Raw genomic sequence first — 20,001 nt, 5'->3', positions numbered from 1 at the left:
AAGATCTTTAGTATCTATTGCATATAACAGCAAAAAAGGGGGGTAGGTCAACGAACTCCTTTTCATTATATCGGCCATTTCTACACACACAGTCAAGACAAAGGTGAAATTTGAAAAACCTGGAAAAAATGGGGGTACATTTCAAAACACAAACTATCTTTATCAGTTGTAAAATAATTGTATTTCTAACAATTCAGTTTGAATATGCTATGAAGTCAGTATGAAATTTTAATGATTTTCACATAATACTGTGACTCATTTTCACAAGGCAATATAATTACCCCACCCACTTTTTTCCAATGAGACCAGTACTTGTATCAGTCTAAAGACAGCATAACTTTATTTCTACAATTAAGATTTTTGAAATTCTTTTTGTATTTATTGTGTCTCAAAATTGCTTCAAAATAAGGGGAAAACAATTGGGGGGGGGGGGGGGGGGGGGGTGGGGGGGGGGGGGGTCACCGAACATATAAGAGAGATATTCTGTATTTAATCATAAAAGTACCAAAATTTTAGAATATTTTATAATATTGGGGATGGCTGGCAAATAAGCCATAACAACAAATATTTTAATGAAAATAAACGCCTAAACAATATGAACATGTGTGCAAAACATAATTTTAAATAACAAAATAGTTCCAAGCCATTTACATTGACATTTCATCATAAAAAACAGATGTAATATTAACCCACCCACTTTTTTTTAAGTTAAGTATGAATTATATAGCACAAAATTGAAGGTTCAAACTTTTGACTTTGAGTTGTGACCTTTACCTTGAACCGACATGGCTGACTCATGGGTTCTGCACATCGTCTTGATGAGGTGATCATTTGAACCAAGTTTCATAAAAATCCTTCAACATGTTCAAGGGGTTAATGAGATACAGAGTGGACACAGAATGTTACGGAAGGACGGAAGATGGAAGGATGGAATTACGGAAGGATGGACAGAGGCCATTCCTATAACCCCCACCACTTGTGGCGGGGGATTTATAAACACTACGACAATAACCAGGAAATGACCTTCAATTCAGCACATATAAAATTTCTTGTTGTGATGATTGCGTTTAGAGTACTAAAACAATTCCTAGTACCGTACCGTATTATCATTTTCTAACAGATGGTTAAATAGTTCTAACAGGTAGTGAACCACCCCAAGTAATCTTAAATATTTCTAATTGTCACTCAAAAATGTTCTGGTATGTAGGACTCTCAATGAAAATTATCTTATATCATATATGATAATAAATCACCTTAATGTCCAGAAGTTGTGTTGAGCTATCTTAAATAATTCTTCCTATACTAAGATACTGAATTACACCAACAGGCTACTTCTAATCAGGCCACAGTAATATATAAAGTGTGCAATAGACCAAGTACCTATCAAAGTATATTTCAAGTTTAGAACTGAATAGTACTGAAGTAAATAAATTTCTTTTCAATTCACAGCACAAGATATTATATTTGAAAATTATTATTTATTGACTATTTTAGAAAAGTACCTTGGACCTTTTACTAATGAAATTTACCAAAATAATATTAAACAGTAATGTTCAAATCAAATAAAAGTACATAAATGTGTATCATGGGTATCCAATATTAATGTAATAATACTCAAACAAATTTTCTGAAAATCTATTAATAGAACAGTTTTATTTTATGCTAAAGTTAGTTAACCCCTGGACCAATAAAAAATCAATACTATCTTGTAATGAGGATGTGGAAAATTGCTGGAATCGCAAAATGTGTACTGTAATTAATAAATGGGGATCCAGAAACTGAATAAAAAATAGGACAAGTCTAAAAATAAATTCCACCGACTAAGAATAGTATCAAAGTACTGGCTTGTTGAATATACCTTTTAAGACCAATTCTCTGTAAGAACCAAAAAAATAAAGAAGGGGTCGGAAACTCATAGTCTCAGAGTTACTTCATATTTGCACCCTTTTTAGTATTCAAGCCATATATGAAGAATCAAGGGTGAAAAGATATGAATCAGCTCTGGTTACCATGGAAACGGAACATTATACTTTTTGCGAAAAATGGCAATTTCTGTGTGTCAAATTTTACTAAAACGTTACAATTTTCTTCACACATAGTGGTCTCTGTGTCTGAAATAGAGCATTAATTTTCATATTTGCCTGAAATACATACCTCACGTAATTATTTAGAACAAATATTGTCTTTCAACATTTTCACAGTTTTAGAAGCAACAATTTTATAAATACCCCCTTTTAAGATTTTACATTATCTTTAAAAATTGGTCTGCATGTATATTTTTCAACTTCTAACAGAAAACAAAAGTGCACGCATCTGAATATAATACTTGTAAGGATTCAGCAGAGCTATGATACCCATTTCAATTTAAGGAGGAATTTTAGTGGGTCATTCATATTTTAGCTTTTGACAGAAATCTAAAATTGACAAAAGATGAGTTTTCAGCAAACTCATTTATGCCTAAATTACAGAATAACCTGTAATAATATTACATTGCCAGATACAGAATTATAGCAAAACATAAATATTTCATGTAAAATCATTTTACAAAGTTATACTGTCCAACACATTGTCTAGAAATTAAGGAGAATGTTCCGTTACCATGACAACGTACAAGAAATTTATAATTTAGACCTTTTTAAAGCACTTTCTGTATAAATTTTGTATTCTATGAAACAAGAAAGGTTCATCTGCAAACTGTCAGTGCATCTAACGCACCTGAAGCACATTCTGTGCAGAATTAAGAAGGATACAACCATAATAATGATCTATGAAACTTAAAGCATTGTCACAAGGTCAGTTCTCAACAACCTTGTATGCACTTTTCTTTCTTTTGGTTAAACTAATTTTGAGTTTCAAAGCAGTTGAAAATATTCATAACCAACTGATACTGGCCTTTAAGGTATTGTATGGTTACTTATCATGACTGTCCAATTTTGTTCCAAGTTGCCATGGTTACAACATTCATTTTGCATTACAAAACAGGGATCATCCAACGTCAAAATTTTAGGGAGGGAGTGACTCCCTCCCTCCACAGAATTTAGGGAGAAATCGAGGAATTTAAAAAGATTCAGCATAAAAATATCTATGTGTGTTTGTGTAAAGACAGTGTCCTTTCACCTTTGGAAATCATTTTGTTGCTATGGAAACAAATAGTAGTAAAAGCAAAATCATGTCTACTTCGCCATTTAATTTAATATAAACTTTTTAAATACAATTCAAAATTATGAACAAATAACAGTGTAATCCAAGACTGAAACATATCATGATATCTAAAAATAATATAGTATGTTCATGTAATAACAGTCATGAAGCACATTCTTCCTACAACAATCAAATTAAATCAAATAATCTACAGAACAATTTAGTCAATATTTTGCTCGATACAACTTTAAATGAACCGCGCCATGAGAAAACCAACATAGTGCGTTTGCGACCAGCATGGATCCATACCAGCCTGTGCATCAGCGCAGTCTGGTCAGGATCCACGCTGTTCACTAACAGTTTCTCTTATTGCAATATGCTTTGAAAGCGAACAGGATGGATCCTGACCAGACTGCGCGGGCTACTCTGGATATATGCTGGTCGCAAAGTCACTATCTTGGTTTTCTCATGGCGTGGCTCAAATGTATTTAATTCTTTCAAACTATCAAGACAATGGCTAGACTTTTTACGGATAGCTATAGAAAATGTAGATTTAAGACTTTACTAAGTTTATTCAGAAAAACCCTGATCATGCACATTCAAGTGCCAGTAAATACCCAGTTAATACAAACTGCAGTTGCAGACATATCTCCTAATGCTTTTTCCAAAATTTATCAAAATACACAACTAAATCCACTTTATTTATTAAAGTAAATATATGCTGGTAAAATAGGATGTTATATGCCTTGTATATCTTAGAATCAAACCTGTTTTACAGATGACAATTTTACTGGATTTCTGAAGATTAATAGATTTTGTTACATGAATGAGGTCTTAAGTTAGTCAGAAAGTCAACTAGAAACTCAGATGTTCTCTTTAATTATTGGCCAATTAGTATATATGGGCTTAAGTTATTACCTAACACAATATAGGTCACTTTACAAATGTGTGAATTTTCATTAAAATCTGCATTGCAACATTCTTAAGAAATAAATTTCATCAGAAAATATGATTTTATGATACAGGCTTAAGAGGGAAAAATAACTGTAATATTTCAACAGTCTCATCAAATCAAGTATACTAATTCAACCATTGTTTTGCTATATTTTCTCAGTATTTTTTAAAGATTTAAAAAATCTATATGAAATAAAATTATCTATGGTAGAAAATATAAAATTAGATCTGCATATGTCTGAGTAATAAGCCTTCAAGTATAATTGTGCTGTAAATTGGTAACCAAATCTGATGAGAACTGCAAAACATGTGTTTTTTTACAGATATTCAAAGACTGTCATGTGTTTATTCCATTTAGATATGTTCAAGTGCATCTTTTTTCAAAATACATTAAATTTTATCAAATTTAAATATAACAAATTTAATTTTATACATGCAAAAGTAATCAAACAGTATCAGATTTTTTGAATTTTAATATAAACTCAAGAATAAAGATATTTTTCAATGACAGGGCCTTTGGTTAAACAACTATCAACATTTTTAAGAAATGACATTCTAATTTTTTCCATAAATCTGAAAAAGAAACATTAATGCAAACAACATAATTCCATCTTCAGGGTGTCCAGTGTGAGATCTTCTATTTATGTCAAAGGCACCAATCATTATTCTGGTCTGTGTTAATCCAAAAATGGGACAGATCTTCACTATTCAGATGTCCATAACTTATTTCAAAAACACTAATTGATGATTCCTCACTTTCAGCCTCTCTATTTGAAAAACACACACACTATTTTCATAAACATTTTGCCTTCACAATGGCATACTGCATTTCAAACTTGTGTCCTCTACTATAGAGATGAAATGTCATCTTGTCAACACTAAACTACCTGGATCAGACAGTTATCTCACAGACTGCACATTTGCAAGTTATAAAAATATTTTTAGCAGTCCTTGTTATTTTTATTTGATACAGAATATTGAGAAGGCTGGCTCTTCAGGACATATCAGAGGTCTTCTGACTGCATTTACTTTCACCATGTCTGTAGCTGTCACTGAAAAATAGAGATGTGAGAGAATAACAATCTGAATGTCTTTCATTTGACTATGGGTTGTGGTGGGATGGGGATGGGATCTCCAGTTAAAATATTTGTGACATCATGTTACTGGGTAGCTACTGATCTTCTACAGGCCAGCTGGAGGGTTTCCTTTCACAAATTTGTAAATGAATAAAAATTACATACACTATTTCAATCATTTAATAAATTTTGTATAAGTAAATGTATAATATATACATCTTTCCTTTATTCTTTTAATGAAAATAATTTATCACATAGACCTTCCCCTCCTTGAAATGATTTTAAAAGGAACAATTGTATGAAATACATTAAATACTTTTGACTTTGCTACACTTTGATTAAATTTAAGATACATGAAATTCTAAACAAAGTTCATAAACATTCTGTCAAAAAATAACATTCAATCAAGCATTTATAAAGATCTGAAATCAGACCTGACCAGACACTAAGACAAACTATAAATAAAATGTAGATACCTTCCTTCCTTTTATTCCAATATGAGGATGATGATGATCATTCATTCTTTGAAGAATTAGTCTGGAATAAACACAAATCAAACTAAAATGGTTGTTACTGTTGTTATATTTTGACAGATACAGGATTTTTTCAACATTATATGGACACTTTAAAAGTAAAATATGTTTCTCATACATGTGCAGAGGGTCCTTTTCTGAAAAAGGGTATATTTTAAAATTTCATAAACTTATCAATATCTATAGTCACAATACAAATGTATGTCAACTTAAGTTATATGAAGTCCTACTAGCTATTCTTGTATCATAGATTGAGAGGTGAAGATTTCATACTTGTATGAATATGGACATGTGGGGGACTTTATTCTTTATTTAAATACATGTAGGCCTCTGATGTGTAAATATATATATATATATATATATATATATATATATATATATATATATATATATATATATATATATATATATATATAAACATATTAACTTTGACACAAACCATTTACATTCAATATGTACTTGTAAAACAGTAAAACAAGCATGTGCAGATTAAAACATGCTGACTTATGTGTAGCAATGGATGCAATAAAATGTTTTCATTTTTCAGCATTCAATGAGTTTTTACTTCAGTAAGTCTATATTTCTACAGTTACTTTGGCAAACACATACACGGTTGCAAATGACTAAATTATGATTACTTCTATAGAACATCCACTCACTTCATAGTTATTTGAAACTTTATCATCAAGCAGTCATTTTCAAAAGAAACAACTCACAGCTGAAAAACAAAACAAATAAATTTACAAAAATATATACATTTTGAAATGAAAATATGTCTTTATCTGATTTTTACAAATAACATAAAAAGCATGCTAATGGTCATTTACAACTAAAATCAGGGCTTTTTCCATTATGATCTACCTCCAATAAAAGGAGGTAATCTCAAAGAAAACAGTATGTTTCTTCCCAAGTCTGAATATGAAATTCCAAAATGTGTTACCTTATATGAGTGTTTGATGTTTTAAAATGGTTTTGAAAATTTGTATATATCTATATTTAGGTTATTACAACAACATTTATAGTGTTGCTCAATTACTGAAATGTAATCCATTAATATTTTACACAAAAAAATATCTTTACATAGATTTTGGTAATTTGGAAATTTCCACATTAGACAATTTCTGAATGTATTTTCCCAATTCCACTGGTGTTGGTGCATGGTATTCCCAAAATGATGGAACAAATGCCTGTAAGTTTTATCTTGGTAAAATAATAAGAAATGTCTGTCCAATATGTAAGAAAATAGCCTATGTATGGTCTTTGAATCTGTTGAAAGAAGTGAGCACATATCTTGCATAGCTTGAAATTTTTACAGGTCATATTAAAACATAAAATATTACGAGACTCACCTGTTTCATTGTAGTGTTATCCTTTAACACTGATTCTTCAGTCAGTTGATACAAACTTCACTTATGGAAATAAACACACAGATGTCAGACTCTGACAGTTTAGACTCTTTTCTGCCAGAGTATTTTCCCCAAACAATGTCGCTATTCAGCAAATTTTAAACGTGGACTTGGTATGAAGGGACACATTCAAGCATGTATGCCCTTTAGCATAAAATCTCTGACTGTCATTATATCTATATACTAAATATTTTATAAAATCAGAGTAGAAATCTGAATTCAGCATGATCCAGGAAGTAAACTTAGATAAGCTCTTTGTGATTTCCTAAATAAAGAGCATTAAGGAGAGGTTATAAAAATATGAAAAATGCCACAAATCATAAAATTTGGCCCAAATCTACAAGAATGTGTCTGAATGACCCACTACGATTTATGTTTCTTTTTGAAATATCATCTTCCCTTTATACAAACAACTATACTTTTCTGCTGAAACCTGTGCACTTTTCAAGATGTAGAGCATAATATAAACATGTGTTTTGCTCCATAAATATATTTTTTCTTGCAGATAAAAGTCTAGATCATACAAGAATCAAATAAATATTTGGAAATATTTGTTTGGTATGAAACCTTGTTCATTTGTCTTTAAAATTTGCAAGAACGAAAATAAAGGACACTTTCTAGTACTTTCCAGATAACAAAATAGGCATGCACCCCTACGTTTTTGAACATTCAGCAAGTTGGGGATTTGCATCCTCGTTTCCACGGTAACCGGGACATATATTGAAAAAATGAAAAACAGGATTTGCTTAAGTTTGCACCCTCTGCAAGAAAAAATCGGTTTAAAGGAAATCTGTGACTAAGAGTTTCCAACTTTTTTTGGTTCTTACAGAGAACTGGTCTTAATTGTTAAATATATTGTTTTTAAAAGAAATATTTATCTTGATGCCAATTTCAATAGATTTAAGAGATAAATTTTGGTTTGAAAAGAGATAGATAGGAGCCACATCCAAAGAACTGCAAAATACATTATAGCTATTTGATACAATATTCAGAATCCTTCACCAATCACTGTTAAAATCCCTGTTACCAAGTTAATATGACTTGTGAATTTATTTTCTATCTTTTACAATAGCACATTATCTTGGCTGATAGTGATTCTTTTTTTTTTCATTGGTACTTTATTGAAATCACTCAAAAATCCTAACTGATTACTGAAATACTAAACAGGTGTAAAGTTTAAACATCCAATTTTGAAAAAAAATGATTGATTTAAATAAACATTAATTTTACATTCACTCAAAACCTGTATGATATAATGAATACAATTCTCTCAGATCACTAGCTGTTTACTGAAGGAATCACTGTGTAAAAGTCAAATCAAAATAAGTGTAGACCAGTCTGTAAATACTGTCTCTTTTGTCAATGGTAAACCTGTTTCCAAACTTTCCATACACTAAAAGTTTTCATTTTACTAGTATAATCTTTCTTTGTATGTTATTTCGTCAGAATCACCGGATTTTTTTCTGTATCCTAAACTCAGTCAGTGTTGTCGACCTCTGTACTTGACTTTGTACTTCTGTTCTGTCACCCACTAACATTATTCCAAAAATTTCTTCACTTGACAAATTAATGACCACATATGTATAAACATCAACATATGTGTGAAGTCTGGAGTACATCTGCCATTGTTACTTGTCAATCATTTAATGACCACACATTTACAGTTGACACCTCATCACGAACTCTCACTGGGGCTGCATTGTTGTACTTGCTCTTACTTGGGACTTTACCAGTTATAACAAGGAGAAGTGTGGTCTGTTCTGCTCTTTACTATATCCTTAGTATCCGTTCTACCAAGATAGTTCTCAAACTGTACTCTACTCATATCTTGTTCTGAAAATAGACATAATCATATCTGGTTTTGAAAATTGACAATCAATACAATTCGCATTGTTACAGAATACTAACTTGATTACTTATTAAATATTTTAAAATTATGTATACTAGGTCTTTATTAATTTATTCATAAACCTTCATGATAAAACATATTTAATTCCTTGGGGCCGAAATACGACTAAAGGCGCTATATTTTCTACCCCTGTAGCGTCGATATTTGACTATACGCGCGTTATCAGGACTCCCTAGGACGGCGATTGACGAGTATAGTCGCGGCACCGAGATCATGCTGATTGCGTCACGTACATGTTAAATTTTGATTATCCTGATAAAAGCAAAATTATTTTGCATACCGGCTATTATTTCTTAGATGTTATAATTATTAACTATGCCATAAATTAGTTTCCTTGATGAAATAAATGTTCGTAAATATGCGGTAAAGGAAATAAAAAGGACGAATTCCGCTGTCTTTCGTTCGTACTTTCAAAAGATTAAAATAATGTCGGCTGCCAGAGATGTTTCTTACATTTAAGAAAATATTCATTATCATGCTGATTTTGACGTATCAGTTCCGTCGGATGATGATTCCGACGATGAAATTTCATTATCAAAGAAATTGATGGTCGGAAAATGTAAAGTTTTAGATGGCTGAAATATTCGTACACTTACATCGCATTAAATTCAAATGGATAAAAATAAAACGAGCAAAACATGTTTCATATATAAAAATGTTTGTAAATAAACGCTTTTTGTAAATTTAATAATTCTTCAAAGATGGGTGTAAATATTACAACTTAACTGTCTCAGTGCGTGTCACACAACGTTAGAGTACATGTTTAGAAATTAATTATACATCAAAATAAACCATCGATATTCACTCAAAAATGGGTGTTAATTTTGAGTAATGCTGATGCTAATACACTGTGTTAATAATGTATTTTATTTATTAGAATTTAATGTGTTTTACATGTGAAAAAAAGTAATAAAACTGGAAATTTTTAAATATCTATTCAACGCAATTGGTGTGTAAAAATGGCGAATGTTTCGAAGTGAAATTATTGTTCTATTTGGATATAAGTTACGGACGAAAGTGGATATATATAAATATGTTTTCAAACTTGGAAGGTTTTATAAGTATAGTTTGATGTACACCCATGTTAATAATTTTTCCATGCATGATTTCAATTGACTGCATGCGAGTGTGCTTATGATAAGATCAGATAATGATCTTCGACGTTAGATGGTAATTCTTATTTCGCCGCAGCATGTATATTATGATATCGGCCTCAGGGAGTTAAGCACAATGGTCCATTACTCCAGAAAAGATAATAGAACCTTAAGGCCTCAACAGACGTTAAGTTCTAGTTGTACAACACTAATTATCTCAAAGATGTACAATTTTAAAACTGTACATCTTTCACATTCAGGCAGTATTCCACTCCCATATAAATAACAGAAACATCAGGTACTGAAAATAATGCAACCATTCTTAATAAAAACTAATATCCAATAGCATGAATTTGATTATCATAACACAAATGAGCCACGCCATGAGAAAACTAACATAGTGGCTTTGCGACAAGCATGGATCAAGACCAGCCTGTGCATCCACGCAGTCTGGTCAGGATCAATGACGTTTGCTTTCAAAGCCTATTGCAATTAGAGAAACCGTTTTATAGCGAACAGCATGGACAAGACTGCGCAGATGCTGGTCGGAAAGGCACTATGTTGGTTTTCTCATGACGCGGCTCAAATCAGTGTCATCCTTTTTCCATGTATTGGAAGCTATTTTATATTCAGATTTGTGTTTATTTTTTGAGCAATTGTTTCTGGAATTTCATTCACTTGCCTCTTATCAACTAATTATACTCATTTGTTGCTTGTCAAATTGGGTGGTACGTAAGGCAAAACTTACGAAATAGAACATGTCCTAACCTGTAGGTCAAGAAAAATTTACGAAAGCAAGGTATAGCATCGTACACACGATAACATTTGGCTGTACATCTTAAATTTAATTGGTGTTGTCCAACAGAAACCTACCGTCTGTTGAGGGCTTTAGAACAAACTAAAATAATTAATAAACAATTATAGTACAGTATGATGTACTATCAAATGACAATACAATATATTTTAAATGACTCACCAGACTTTTGGAAACTTAATACCATAAATGAACAGGAACAATGCCACACCACTCTGGACAACTTCCGCACTCATTCTGGTGCTGTGCTATTTTGTGTTGATGTCGTATGTATAACCATGTTTTTTTTTCCAGTATTTTTTTTGGAAATTTTATGGAAAATGTAGACAAGCTTACTGTCGCTGAGTGGCTGCTTTTAAAGTTCTGACTTTTACAGCCACAGTTTGACCGTCACAATATAAAACAAACTGTATACGTCGGATTAGTTAGACTAAAGATGCAGCTGCTGATTACATTTATTGCAACGTTTAAGCTGCCTTGACAAGTGGTTTCATTCAATAAGTCCTTCCATCCTGCCATTCTGGAAACTGGACAAAGTCCTCGTGGATCACTAGCGTAGGAATTCCGAATGCCAGACAAACTGTTCTTTTTTACGAACCATATTTAGATCTATAGAAATACTTCATAGTCTGTTCCAGTACTCTCCACAGCTAACAGTTACTGCCTAAAACTGATGGCAAACGTAAAACAAATGACAGGCGTAGTGAGACGAAAAATTCGTCAATTTTTCAGCCAAAAGACTGCATCAAGACGACACTTCCGCATTGCGCCAAAATAAACGACCGCTTTACGAAACCGGTGAATGTTGTTAAAAATCATAAACTTAGATTTAAAGCATTAACGAATAGGTTCCTTTTAGCTTTTCCATTAAGACGCCGATTACTGAAGATTCTCTTGGAAAGCAAGCAAGAAAAAAGGAAAATTCGACACACTTAAATGTTTCGATTTTAAGTAAACCGTGATCATTCGCGCATGTGCACAAAATGTACCGAACTACGTTAAGTATAAAAGTAGCTCTGTATGCACTCTTTACTTATATATTTAGTCAAGTTAAATATATTTGATTTGGATTTTATACATTTAACATATTTTTTCTGTTTTCTGCAGCACTTTATTTCTTTGCAGAAGGATTGAAAGGCAATTGAGATCAATTAAGCATGGCAGTGATATTTAACATAAATACACGGCAGAAATTATCACCATTTTTAACCATTATTTTTCTTCTCCTTTTTGGTGTCTTGTGTAACGTGTGTAGCGTTTAACGATAAAATACATAGTTGCCATTTCAGTAAGTTTGTTAAAAAACTATAAAAATGTCATGTTCAGAAATGTTTCTTCTTTTATTCATCGAAGAATCAATCGCAGCCACCATCAGTGTTTTGAGTGTTCTGATGTAGAGGAGGACCCAATAGCGTTTATTTTTAGATAGCTGACTAATTGACAAAAATCGTGATACCTAGTTAACGTAAGTGAATATGTGGAAACTAACAGGCAGTTTTGTACTGTTAAGATACTTAAGTGGCAAACAGGCAGTTTTGTCACTTGGCAGATAATAACTGAATAAGTGATATTTTAACGAAAAATATTCATGGTAAATATGTTTATATATGGTTGGCAGAAATAAGCCACCATAATTACCAGCTATTTCGATACATAGATACATGTCAAGTTAAGTAATGGCGCTCAATTGTGACTGGTCCACGAATATGAGGGTGGTACGTTACTCTGTTTTTTTTTTGTTTTTTTTATTGTCGGGCGGAATAGAAAAATAAATGTCTTGAAAATGAGTCCCATATATCATTTTATAAAAGTAATTATAATAGTATTTGTAATTTGATTGTAGTAATAATTATTAGATATATTATGAATTTAAAAAAAGCATTTCAAGCAAACTTAAAAAAATCAATCGCAGAAAGTCAGAGATAATATATTGTGTGTCAATTTTAAGTCAACGAGCTTTTTGTCTCATCAAATAACATGAAACTTATAATACGTTATAAAATATGAATTCCCTCCTAGGTACAATAGATTTTTCATTTGTAAAATAAGATGACAACCTGGACATTTTTAGCATATTATTGGTCATATTCAAGCATTTTTCTAATTGTTGATTTACCTTGAACCTTCGAAACATTCAAATATCACGTTTAGTTTTAACATTTTACTTCAGCAACAAGTTATTCGTCCTAGCTCTTTTTCTACATCTAACTGCCCATTTTAATATAAACATGACTACTATCATCAGATTTAAATAAACAAAAACAGATTCGAATTTAGGTAAAATGCCACTGAAATTCCAAACTTTATGGGATTGGGATAGGTTCACAATATCTTGAAAAAATACACCTGTGTCCGTTAACTCAGGTACAACATAATACGACCAAGCCAGCTTGTGTGCTAGTAATGTAAATCTATTGAAGAATTTTGTATTGTATTTATCTAAACCTGTACTGAATCCAAGTGTTGAAATATATCCTTTCAAATCGACAACTCGATTTAATGCACCCAAACCAATGCCATCTTTTGGTGTGCAATTGGCCAATTGTCCAAAAATATAACTTCCTTTCATGAAAAAAAACGGACCTCTGTAATATATTAATTTTTTAAAACCCCAAATTTTTTGTGGTATTACCAATGGTTGTGATGTATTCCATAATCCATAATCCATTTTTTTACCAGCCGCATTATAATGCGTCCAGTTAATTATTTCGTTAGTTGGCTGTTTTTGTGCAGACATGGCAATAGTCTTCACATGATTAGGCCATGTCATAACCATCGTCGTTCTTGCATCTAATGTTCCGTGGTTGTTTAGACGGATAATTACGTTTTCTTTTGGTATGCTAACATTGCCCTGTCTGGCAACTAAGGTAACAGGTGTTCCGTCTTCTGGCAAAGTACCAATTTTTTTACGTAATATATCGGGTGATAACACAGTTTTTTTGCTCAATACATCTATATCCGTTTCAAACATGTCCTTCCATGAAATGTTTGCCTTTCTAAATTTTTTTGCAATTGATGTGTCTATTATACATGACCACTTCAAGTACGATACACGATATACCTTTCCATATATATGCTGTATGGGTATTCCTTTGTTTAAAACATAGTCATAAAACCTGTCAACTCGTTCAGTAAGATGCGCTTCAATACGGTGTACTGTCATCATAACGACACATACAAAAATTAAAGAATAATAATTCGAAATATTTGGTATTGTTTTCATTGTTGAAATGATAAAAATGTAAAGCAAAATAACACAACTCCCATTCTGTTACATAGTGTTCTATAATATCCTTAAAATCCGACGTCCTCTACCTCAATAGCTCACCTCTATAAAACGTATAAAAATAGTTCATAATATATATAATTTTCTAATGCGGTTTGTATACATATAATTGGCGATGTTCAATGGTGAGACGATTTGTTTGGTTATCGTAAAACGTAACTTGTTATTTTACATATTTTTTAATCTCAGTTGACTTCCTTAAAATAATAATTATTACAACAATTATTATTATTGTAAATTAAGCTGCCTGTCTGTTTTGTCTTAACATTATCAATTTAAAATATGTTTACCTCAGTTTGAACTTGTGTTTAACTTAGCTTTATTTTATTTGGTTTCGAGCCTTGAAATATATAATAGTGTTATAATTATTCAACAAAGCATGTGTAGTTCTTGTTCTAGTGATTGCAATTGCTAATAAATGGTGTACCGCCAGATTTTACAAAAATGTCTTTTTATCTCCAAAGATCAATTAAAGCGAAAACATATAACCAAGATTCAAAATCATATGAAATTGCATTTATAAGTCAATATGTGTAATGGAAGATTAACCTTAAGGGGGCATATATAAAACAATTAAATTTATTTTTAAAAAATGGGCAAAAACAACCCAAGACGATTACAAAATGTTACTTTTATCAACCAAATAACTGTTTTAAACTAAAATCTAAGCTAGTATATAAATATAATGAGATGAAATAAACTTGAAAGTTTAAAAGATAGGTAATGGTCATCTTTCACTAAAATATCTTATCTTAAGATATTTCCTTCAAATCTATAAAACCCTCATCAAATGTATTTAACTTGACTAAATATATTAATTAGTTTGCATACAGAGATACATACATAACTAGATGTCATACAGTAACAGCTGATTGTTTAAAACAGCCAGTTCTTATAGTGGTTGTATACAGTTATGCTGTGTTTATCTATACATGCACAGTGTGAGTGGCTGTCCTCATATACAAGGAAACGAACACATAAAACCCATGGATATCCATGCTTTTTTCGGAGTTATTCAGAGAAAATACACGGATTTAGACACATTTTTACAAAAGATAACTAAATTCTAACAAATATTTCCCTTTTGCCTATTTCTGCAGGACTTGAATATTTAATGATTTCCTCACATATATTAAAAGTATATATATGAATTATCATTTACATACATAAATCTTGCTAAATATTAACAGTACCAACCATATATTGCATTTTCATTACTTTCCCGTCTTCTTACTTGTAACCGGGCATCTCTGTTTTTCATTTGCTTTTTAGCTCACCTGAGCACAAAGTGCTCAGGGTGAGGTATTGTGATCGCTCACCGTCCGGCGTCCGTCCGTCCGTCCGTTGTACGTCCGTCCACACTTTCCTTTAAACAACATCTCCTCCTAAACCAACAGGCCAATTTTGATGAAACTTCACAGGGATATTTCTTGGATGGCCCCCTTTCAAAATAGTTCAAAGAATTGAATTCCATGCAGAACACTGGTTTCCATGGCAACCGAAAGGAAAAACTTTAAAAATCTTCTTCTCAAAAACCAGAAGCCCTAGAGCTTAGATATTTGGTGTAAAGCATTGCCTAGTGGACCTCTACCAAGTTTGTTCAAATCATGACCCCGAGGTCAAAACTGACCCCGCCCCAGGGGTCACTTGATTTTACATAAGAAAATCTTAAAAAATCTTCTTCTCAAAAACCAGAAGCCTTAGAGCTTAGATATTTGACACGTAGCATTGCCTAGTGGACCTCTACTAAAATTGTTCAAATCATGACCCCGGGGTCAAAGTTGACCCCGCCCCAGGGGTCACTTGATTTTACATAGGAAAATCTTCAAAAAATTTCTAAAAATAAATCAGAAGGCCTAGAGCTTAGATATTTCACATGTAGCATTGCCTAATGGACCTCTACAAAATTTGTTCAAATCATGGCCCCCAGGGTCAAAATTGACCCCGCCCCAGGGGTCACTTGATTTTACATAAGGAAATCTTAAAAAATCTTCTTCTCAAAAACCAGAAGCCTTAGAGCTTAGATATTTGACATGTGGCATTGCCTAGTGGACCTTAACTAAAATTATTCAAATCATGACCCCGGGGTCAAAGTTGACCCCGCCCCAGGGGTCACTTTATTTTACATAGGAAAATCTTCAAAAAAATTCTAAAAATAAACCAGAAGGCCTAGAGCTTAGATATTTCACATGTAGCATTGCCTAATAGATCTCTACAAAATTTGTTCAAAATCATGGCCCCCGGGGTCAAAATTGACCCCGCCCCAGGGGTCACTTGATTTTACATAAGAAAATCTTAAAAAATCTTCTTCTCAAAAACCAGAAGCCTTAGAGCTTAGATATTTGACATGTAGCATTGCCTAGTGGACCTCTACTAAAATTATTCAAATCATGACCCCGGGGTCAAAGTTGACCCCGCCCCAGGGGTCACTTGATTTTACATAGGAAAATCTTCAAAAAATTTCTAAAAATAAACCAGAAGGTCTAGAGCTTAGATATTTCACATGTAGCATTGCCTAATGGACCTCTACAAAATTTGTTCAAATCATGGCCCCCTGGGTCAAAATTGACCCCGCCCCAGGGGTCACTTGATTTTACATAGGAAAATATTTAAAAAATCTTCTTCTCAAAAACCAGAAGCCCTAGAGCTTAGATATTTGACATGTAGCATTGCCTAGTGGACCTCTACAAAATTTGTTCAAACCTTGTCCCCCGGGGTCAAAATTGACTCCGCCCTAGGAGTCACTTGATTTTACATAGGAAAATCTTCAAAAGTTTTCTAAAAATAAACCAGAAGGCCTAGAGCTTAGATATTTCACATGTAGCATTACCTTGTGGACCTCTACAAAATTTGTTCATATCATGACCCCCTGGGTCAAAATTGACCCCGCCCCAGGGGTCATTTGATTTTACATAGGAAAATCTTCAAAAATTTTCTAAAAATAAACTAGAAGGCCTAGAGACTAGATATTTGACATGTGGCATTGCCTAGTGGACCTCTACAAAATTTGTTCAAACCTTGTCCCCCGGGGTCAAAATTGACTCCGCCCTAGGAGTCACTTGATTTTACATAGGAAAATCTTAGAAAGAAAATCTAAAAATAAACCAGAAGGCCTAGATCTTAGATATTTGACCTGTAGCATTGCCTATTAGACTTTTACAAAATTTATTCAAATCATGACCCCTGGGGTCAAATTGACCCTGCCCCATGGGGTTACTTGATTGAACATAGAAAAATCTTCAAAATTTTCTAAAAATAAACCAGAAGAGCTTACATATTTGACATGTAGCATTGCCTAGTGGACCTCTACAAAAAGTTTTCAAATCTTGTTTCTAAAGTTACTTAAAGAAAATTTCAACTATATTTTCTCATAATTCTTTTGATTGATTTCTATTATAATCTTTTGACCTTGAAGACTTGTCCTTAAGTGCAATGATAACAGGTGAGCGATATAGGGCCATCATGGCCCTCTTGTTTTATATATATAGACCGACTTTACAGTTTTTTTACCTGCTGAATATTTTTGATCTGTTACCACGGATAGTTTGATATCGTTCGCAATATTTAACAAATGAAACGTTAAAATGACGTTTAAGTGAACTTGATAATGTAACAAACAATTTTAGATATAGTAAAATTTCGCGATCGAACGTACTCTGGGCTTGTAATCGCCATCTAAATAGTTCTTACTTTTCTAATTAATTTGTCTTGATATTAAAATTATTACTGTTTCATTATTCCTTCATTACATTTACTATGAATGTAACCTGTTGTGTATTGAAAGCAGCGGCATACAGAATATACAAAAATAATTTATCACAAATGAACAGTATCAAATAAGTAAAATATACCGGAAATGTGTAAGAAAAAATCGATAAATATAGACGCCGCATGTAGTAGTCGCTTTCATGAGACAACCTCCTTACCGACTTCGCAAATCGCCTCATCACGGTAAAATAAGTTCAATATCAAACTCATACCACATAGATGTAACACCACCTTTGCACGTGAAAGACCGAATTACATATTACAAATTCAATATTAATTAGTGGTTATTAAATTCCATAGACTGTGTTTATGATATGAATGGGTGATTCAGTTTAGTCCTTAAAATATATTCATGTTGTTTTATTAAAGTTACTTTTAATTATGAAGCAAATCAGAATTTCATAAATGGCTTTAGTCACAGAAACTACTCGTAACTGCGGATTCGAGGAAAATGATACACCTGACCCTTCGGGTCTCGTGCATTCTTTTAAGAGTCCAGTTACGAGTAGTTTCTTCTATACAGAATACTCTTCCGCTCTTTTTCATCTCAATGACTATCTTTCTATAATTTCGTTGTAATTACCAACTTTATTACCTGTTTTTCAGTGAATTATTGTAATATTTTGTGAAATATAGCTGATATATTTTCACATTTAAATATCAAATATATATACTATAAATTAGAAAATTTAGTCAAAACATGAAATAAAAGGACAATTTATTTGCTTTACACGTAAGATCAAACTAGAGCTGTCACATGAATGACGTATTATACGGCCTTGTCACAGAAGTAAGCCAATGTCAAAGTCGAAACCAAAAGTGTATAGGGGTCATCTGCTGGTCATTATCAACCTCTCTATTAAGTTTCGTGTTTAACTGTTCCGGGACACTGTGCCCTTGACCTTTGACCTACTGACCTCAAAATCAATGGGGTTCATCTGCTGGTCATGACCAACCTCCCTTTCAACTTTCATGGTTTTAGGCCCAAGCGTTATCAAGTTATCACCCGGAAACCGTTTAAATGTTCCGGGTCATTGTGACCTTTACCCATGACCTACTGACCCCAAAGTCGAACTTGACCTGTATTTTATAATGTTACACCTTTGTACTAAAATATTTTAATTATGTCAAGCCTTTCATGAGTTATTGTCCGGAAACAATGAAAACGAACCGATCGACAGACCGACCGACTGACCGACAGACAAGCTTACTCCTACATATCCACCCACACTCCAAAACTTCGTTTAGTGGGGGTATCAATATTTTTCACTCATGAACACAATATCTTACATTTTCATTCGTGACTATACCACTCATGAAAATATTGTACTTGGTGTTCTTACATGAAAGATATTTCAACCTTACAGTGAAACAAACAAATAGCGTCTATGTCTGCAATATTTGAATTACTGCCTATTCTTCCGCAATATTTGTCCTAACGATCATTTGCCTACGCTTCAATATCACCCTCTGTAGTATCTGTCTTAATAAATTTCTGCACTGTGCTTAAGATAGCCTTGTATTATTAGCCTTGTATTATTATATCAACTTGATATTTGGTATGATTTTTTTAAAGACAACCGCGCGTGCTTCACAAAAACATAAAAAGACATTTACCTTCATTGAATAATATATTTAAAATCGATCTTGGTATGGTATTATTTGCGACTTCTTATTCATATATTAATTTCATTTATTAATTATATCGTTCATATGTGTGTTTACATTGTAACATGTTTATGAAGTTTAATTTCGTTGATTACGACTGTGTATAAAAATAAACATGTGTGCTGTTTCGTCGCTCCTTTATTGCATATTGTACGATAACAATTGTACTTTTTAGTTAAGTCATATAGTCATGTAATTATTGTAATTATGTAATTCGGTAACAGAAAAAGTGGAGCTTGTAACAAATAAACACTATGACTCTTCAGAAGTTGAGATTGCCATACACATTCACCTATTCTTCGTTCTAAGATACGATATATCCTGATAAGGAACTGCATCTATTTTAATCTCA

The 20,001-nt window shown here is 32.4% G+C and overlaps 1 protein-coding gene across 1 annotated transcript; it reads right to left on the bottom strand.

Annotated features, from left to right (window-relative positions):
- Positions 1 to 479: 479 nt before the first annotated feature.
- On the bottom strand, positions 480 to 14,529 carry LOC123523227 (uncharacterized). The gene is made up of 4 exons (XM_045300946.2): positions 11,090 to 14,529; positions 6,343 to 8,943; positions 5,648 to 5,708; positions 480 to 5,147 (listed from the first exon to the last, which is right to left on the bottom strand). The coding sequence occupies exon 1, from the start codon at positions 14,148 to 14,150 to the stop codon at positions 13,089 to 13,091; it is 1,062 nt and encodes a 353-aa protein (XP_045156881.1). The 5' UTR covers positions 14,151 to 14,529; the 3' UTR covers positions 480 to 5,147; positions 5,648 to 5,708; positions 6,343 to 8,943; positions 11,090 to 13,088.
- Between the last annotated feature and the right edge of the window lie 5,472 nt (positions 14,530 to 20,001).

This window comes from Mercenaria mercenaria, unplaced genomic scaffold, assembly GCF_021730395.1.
Source record: "Mercenaria mercenaria strain notata unplaced genomic scaffold, MADL_Memer_1 contig_4794, whole genome shotgun sequence".
NCBI classification, from domain to species: domain Eukaryota; kingdom Metazoa; phylum Mollusca; class Bivalvia; order Venerida; family Veneridae; genus Mercenaria; species Mercenaria mercenaria.
Note: the sequence above shows the minus strand (reverse complement) of the source record. Positions and strands in the feature narration are given on the sequence as shown.

What these genes read in the sequence shown, in the direction of transcription:
- LOC123523227 (XM_045300946.2), bottom strand. Translation starts at nt 14,150, where the DNA reads ATGAAAACAATACCAAATATTTCGAATTATTATTCTTTAATTTTTGTA.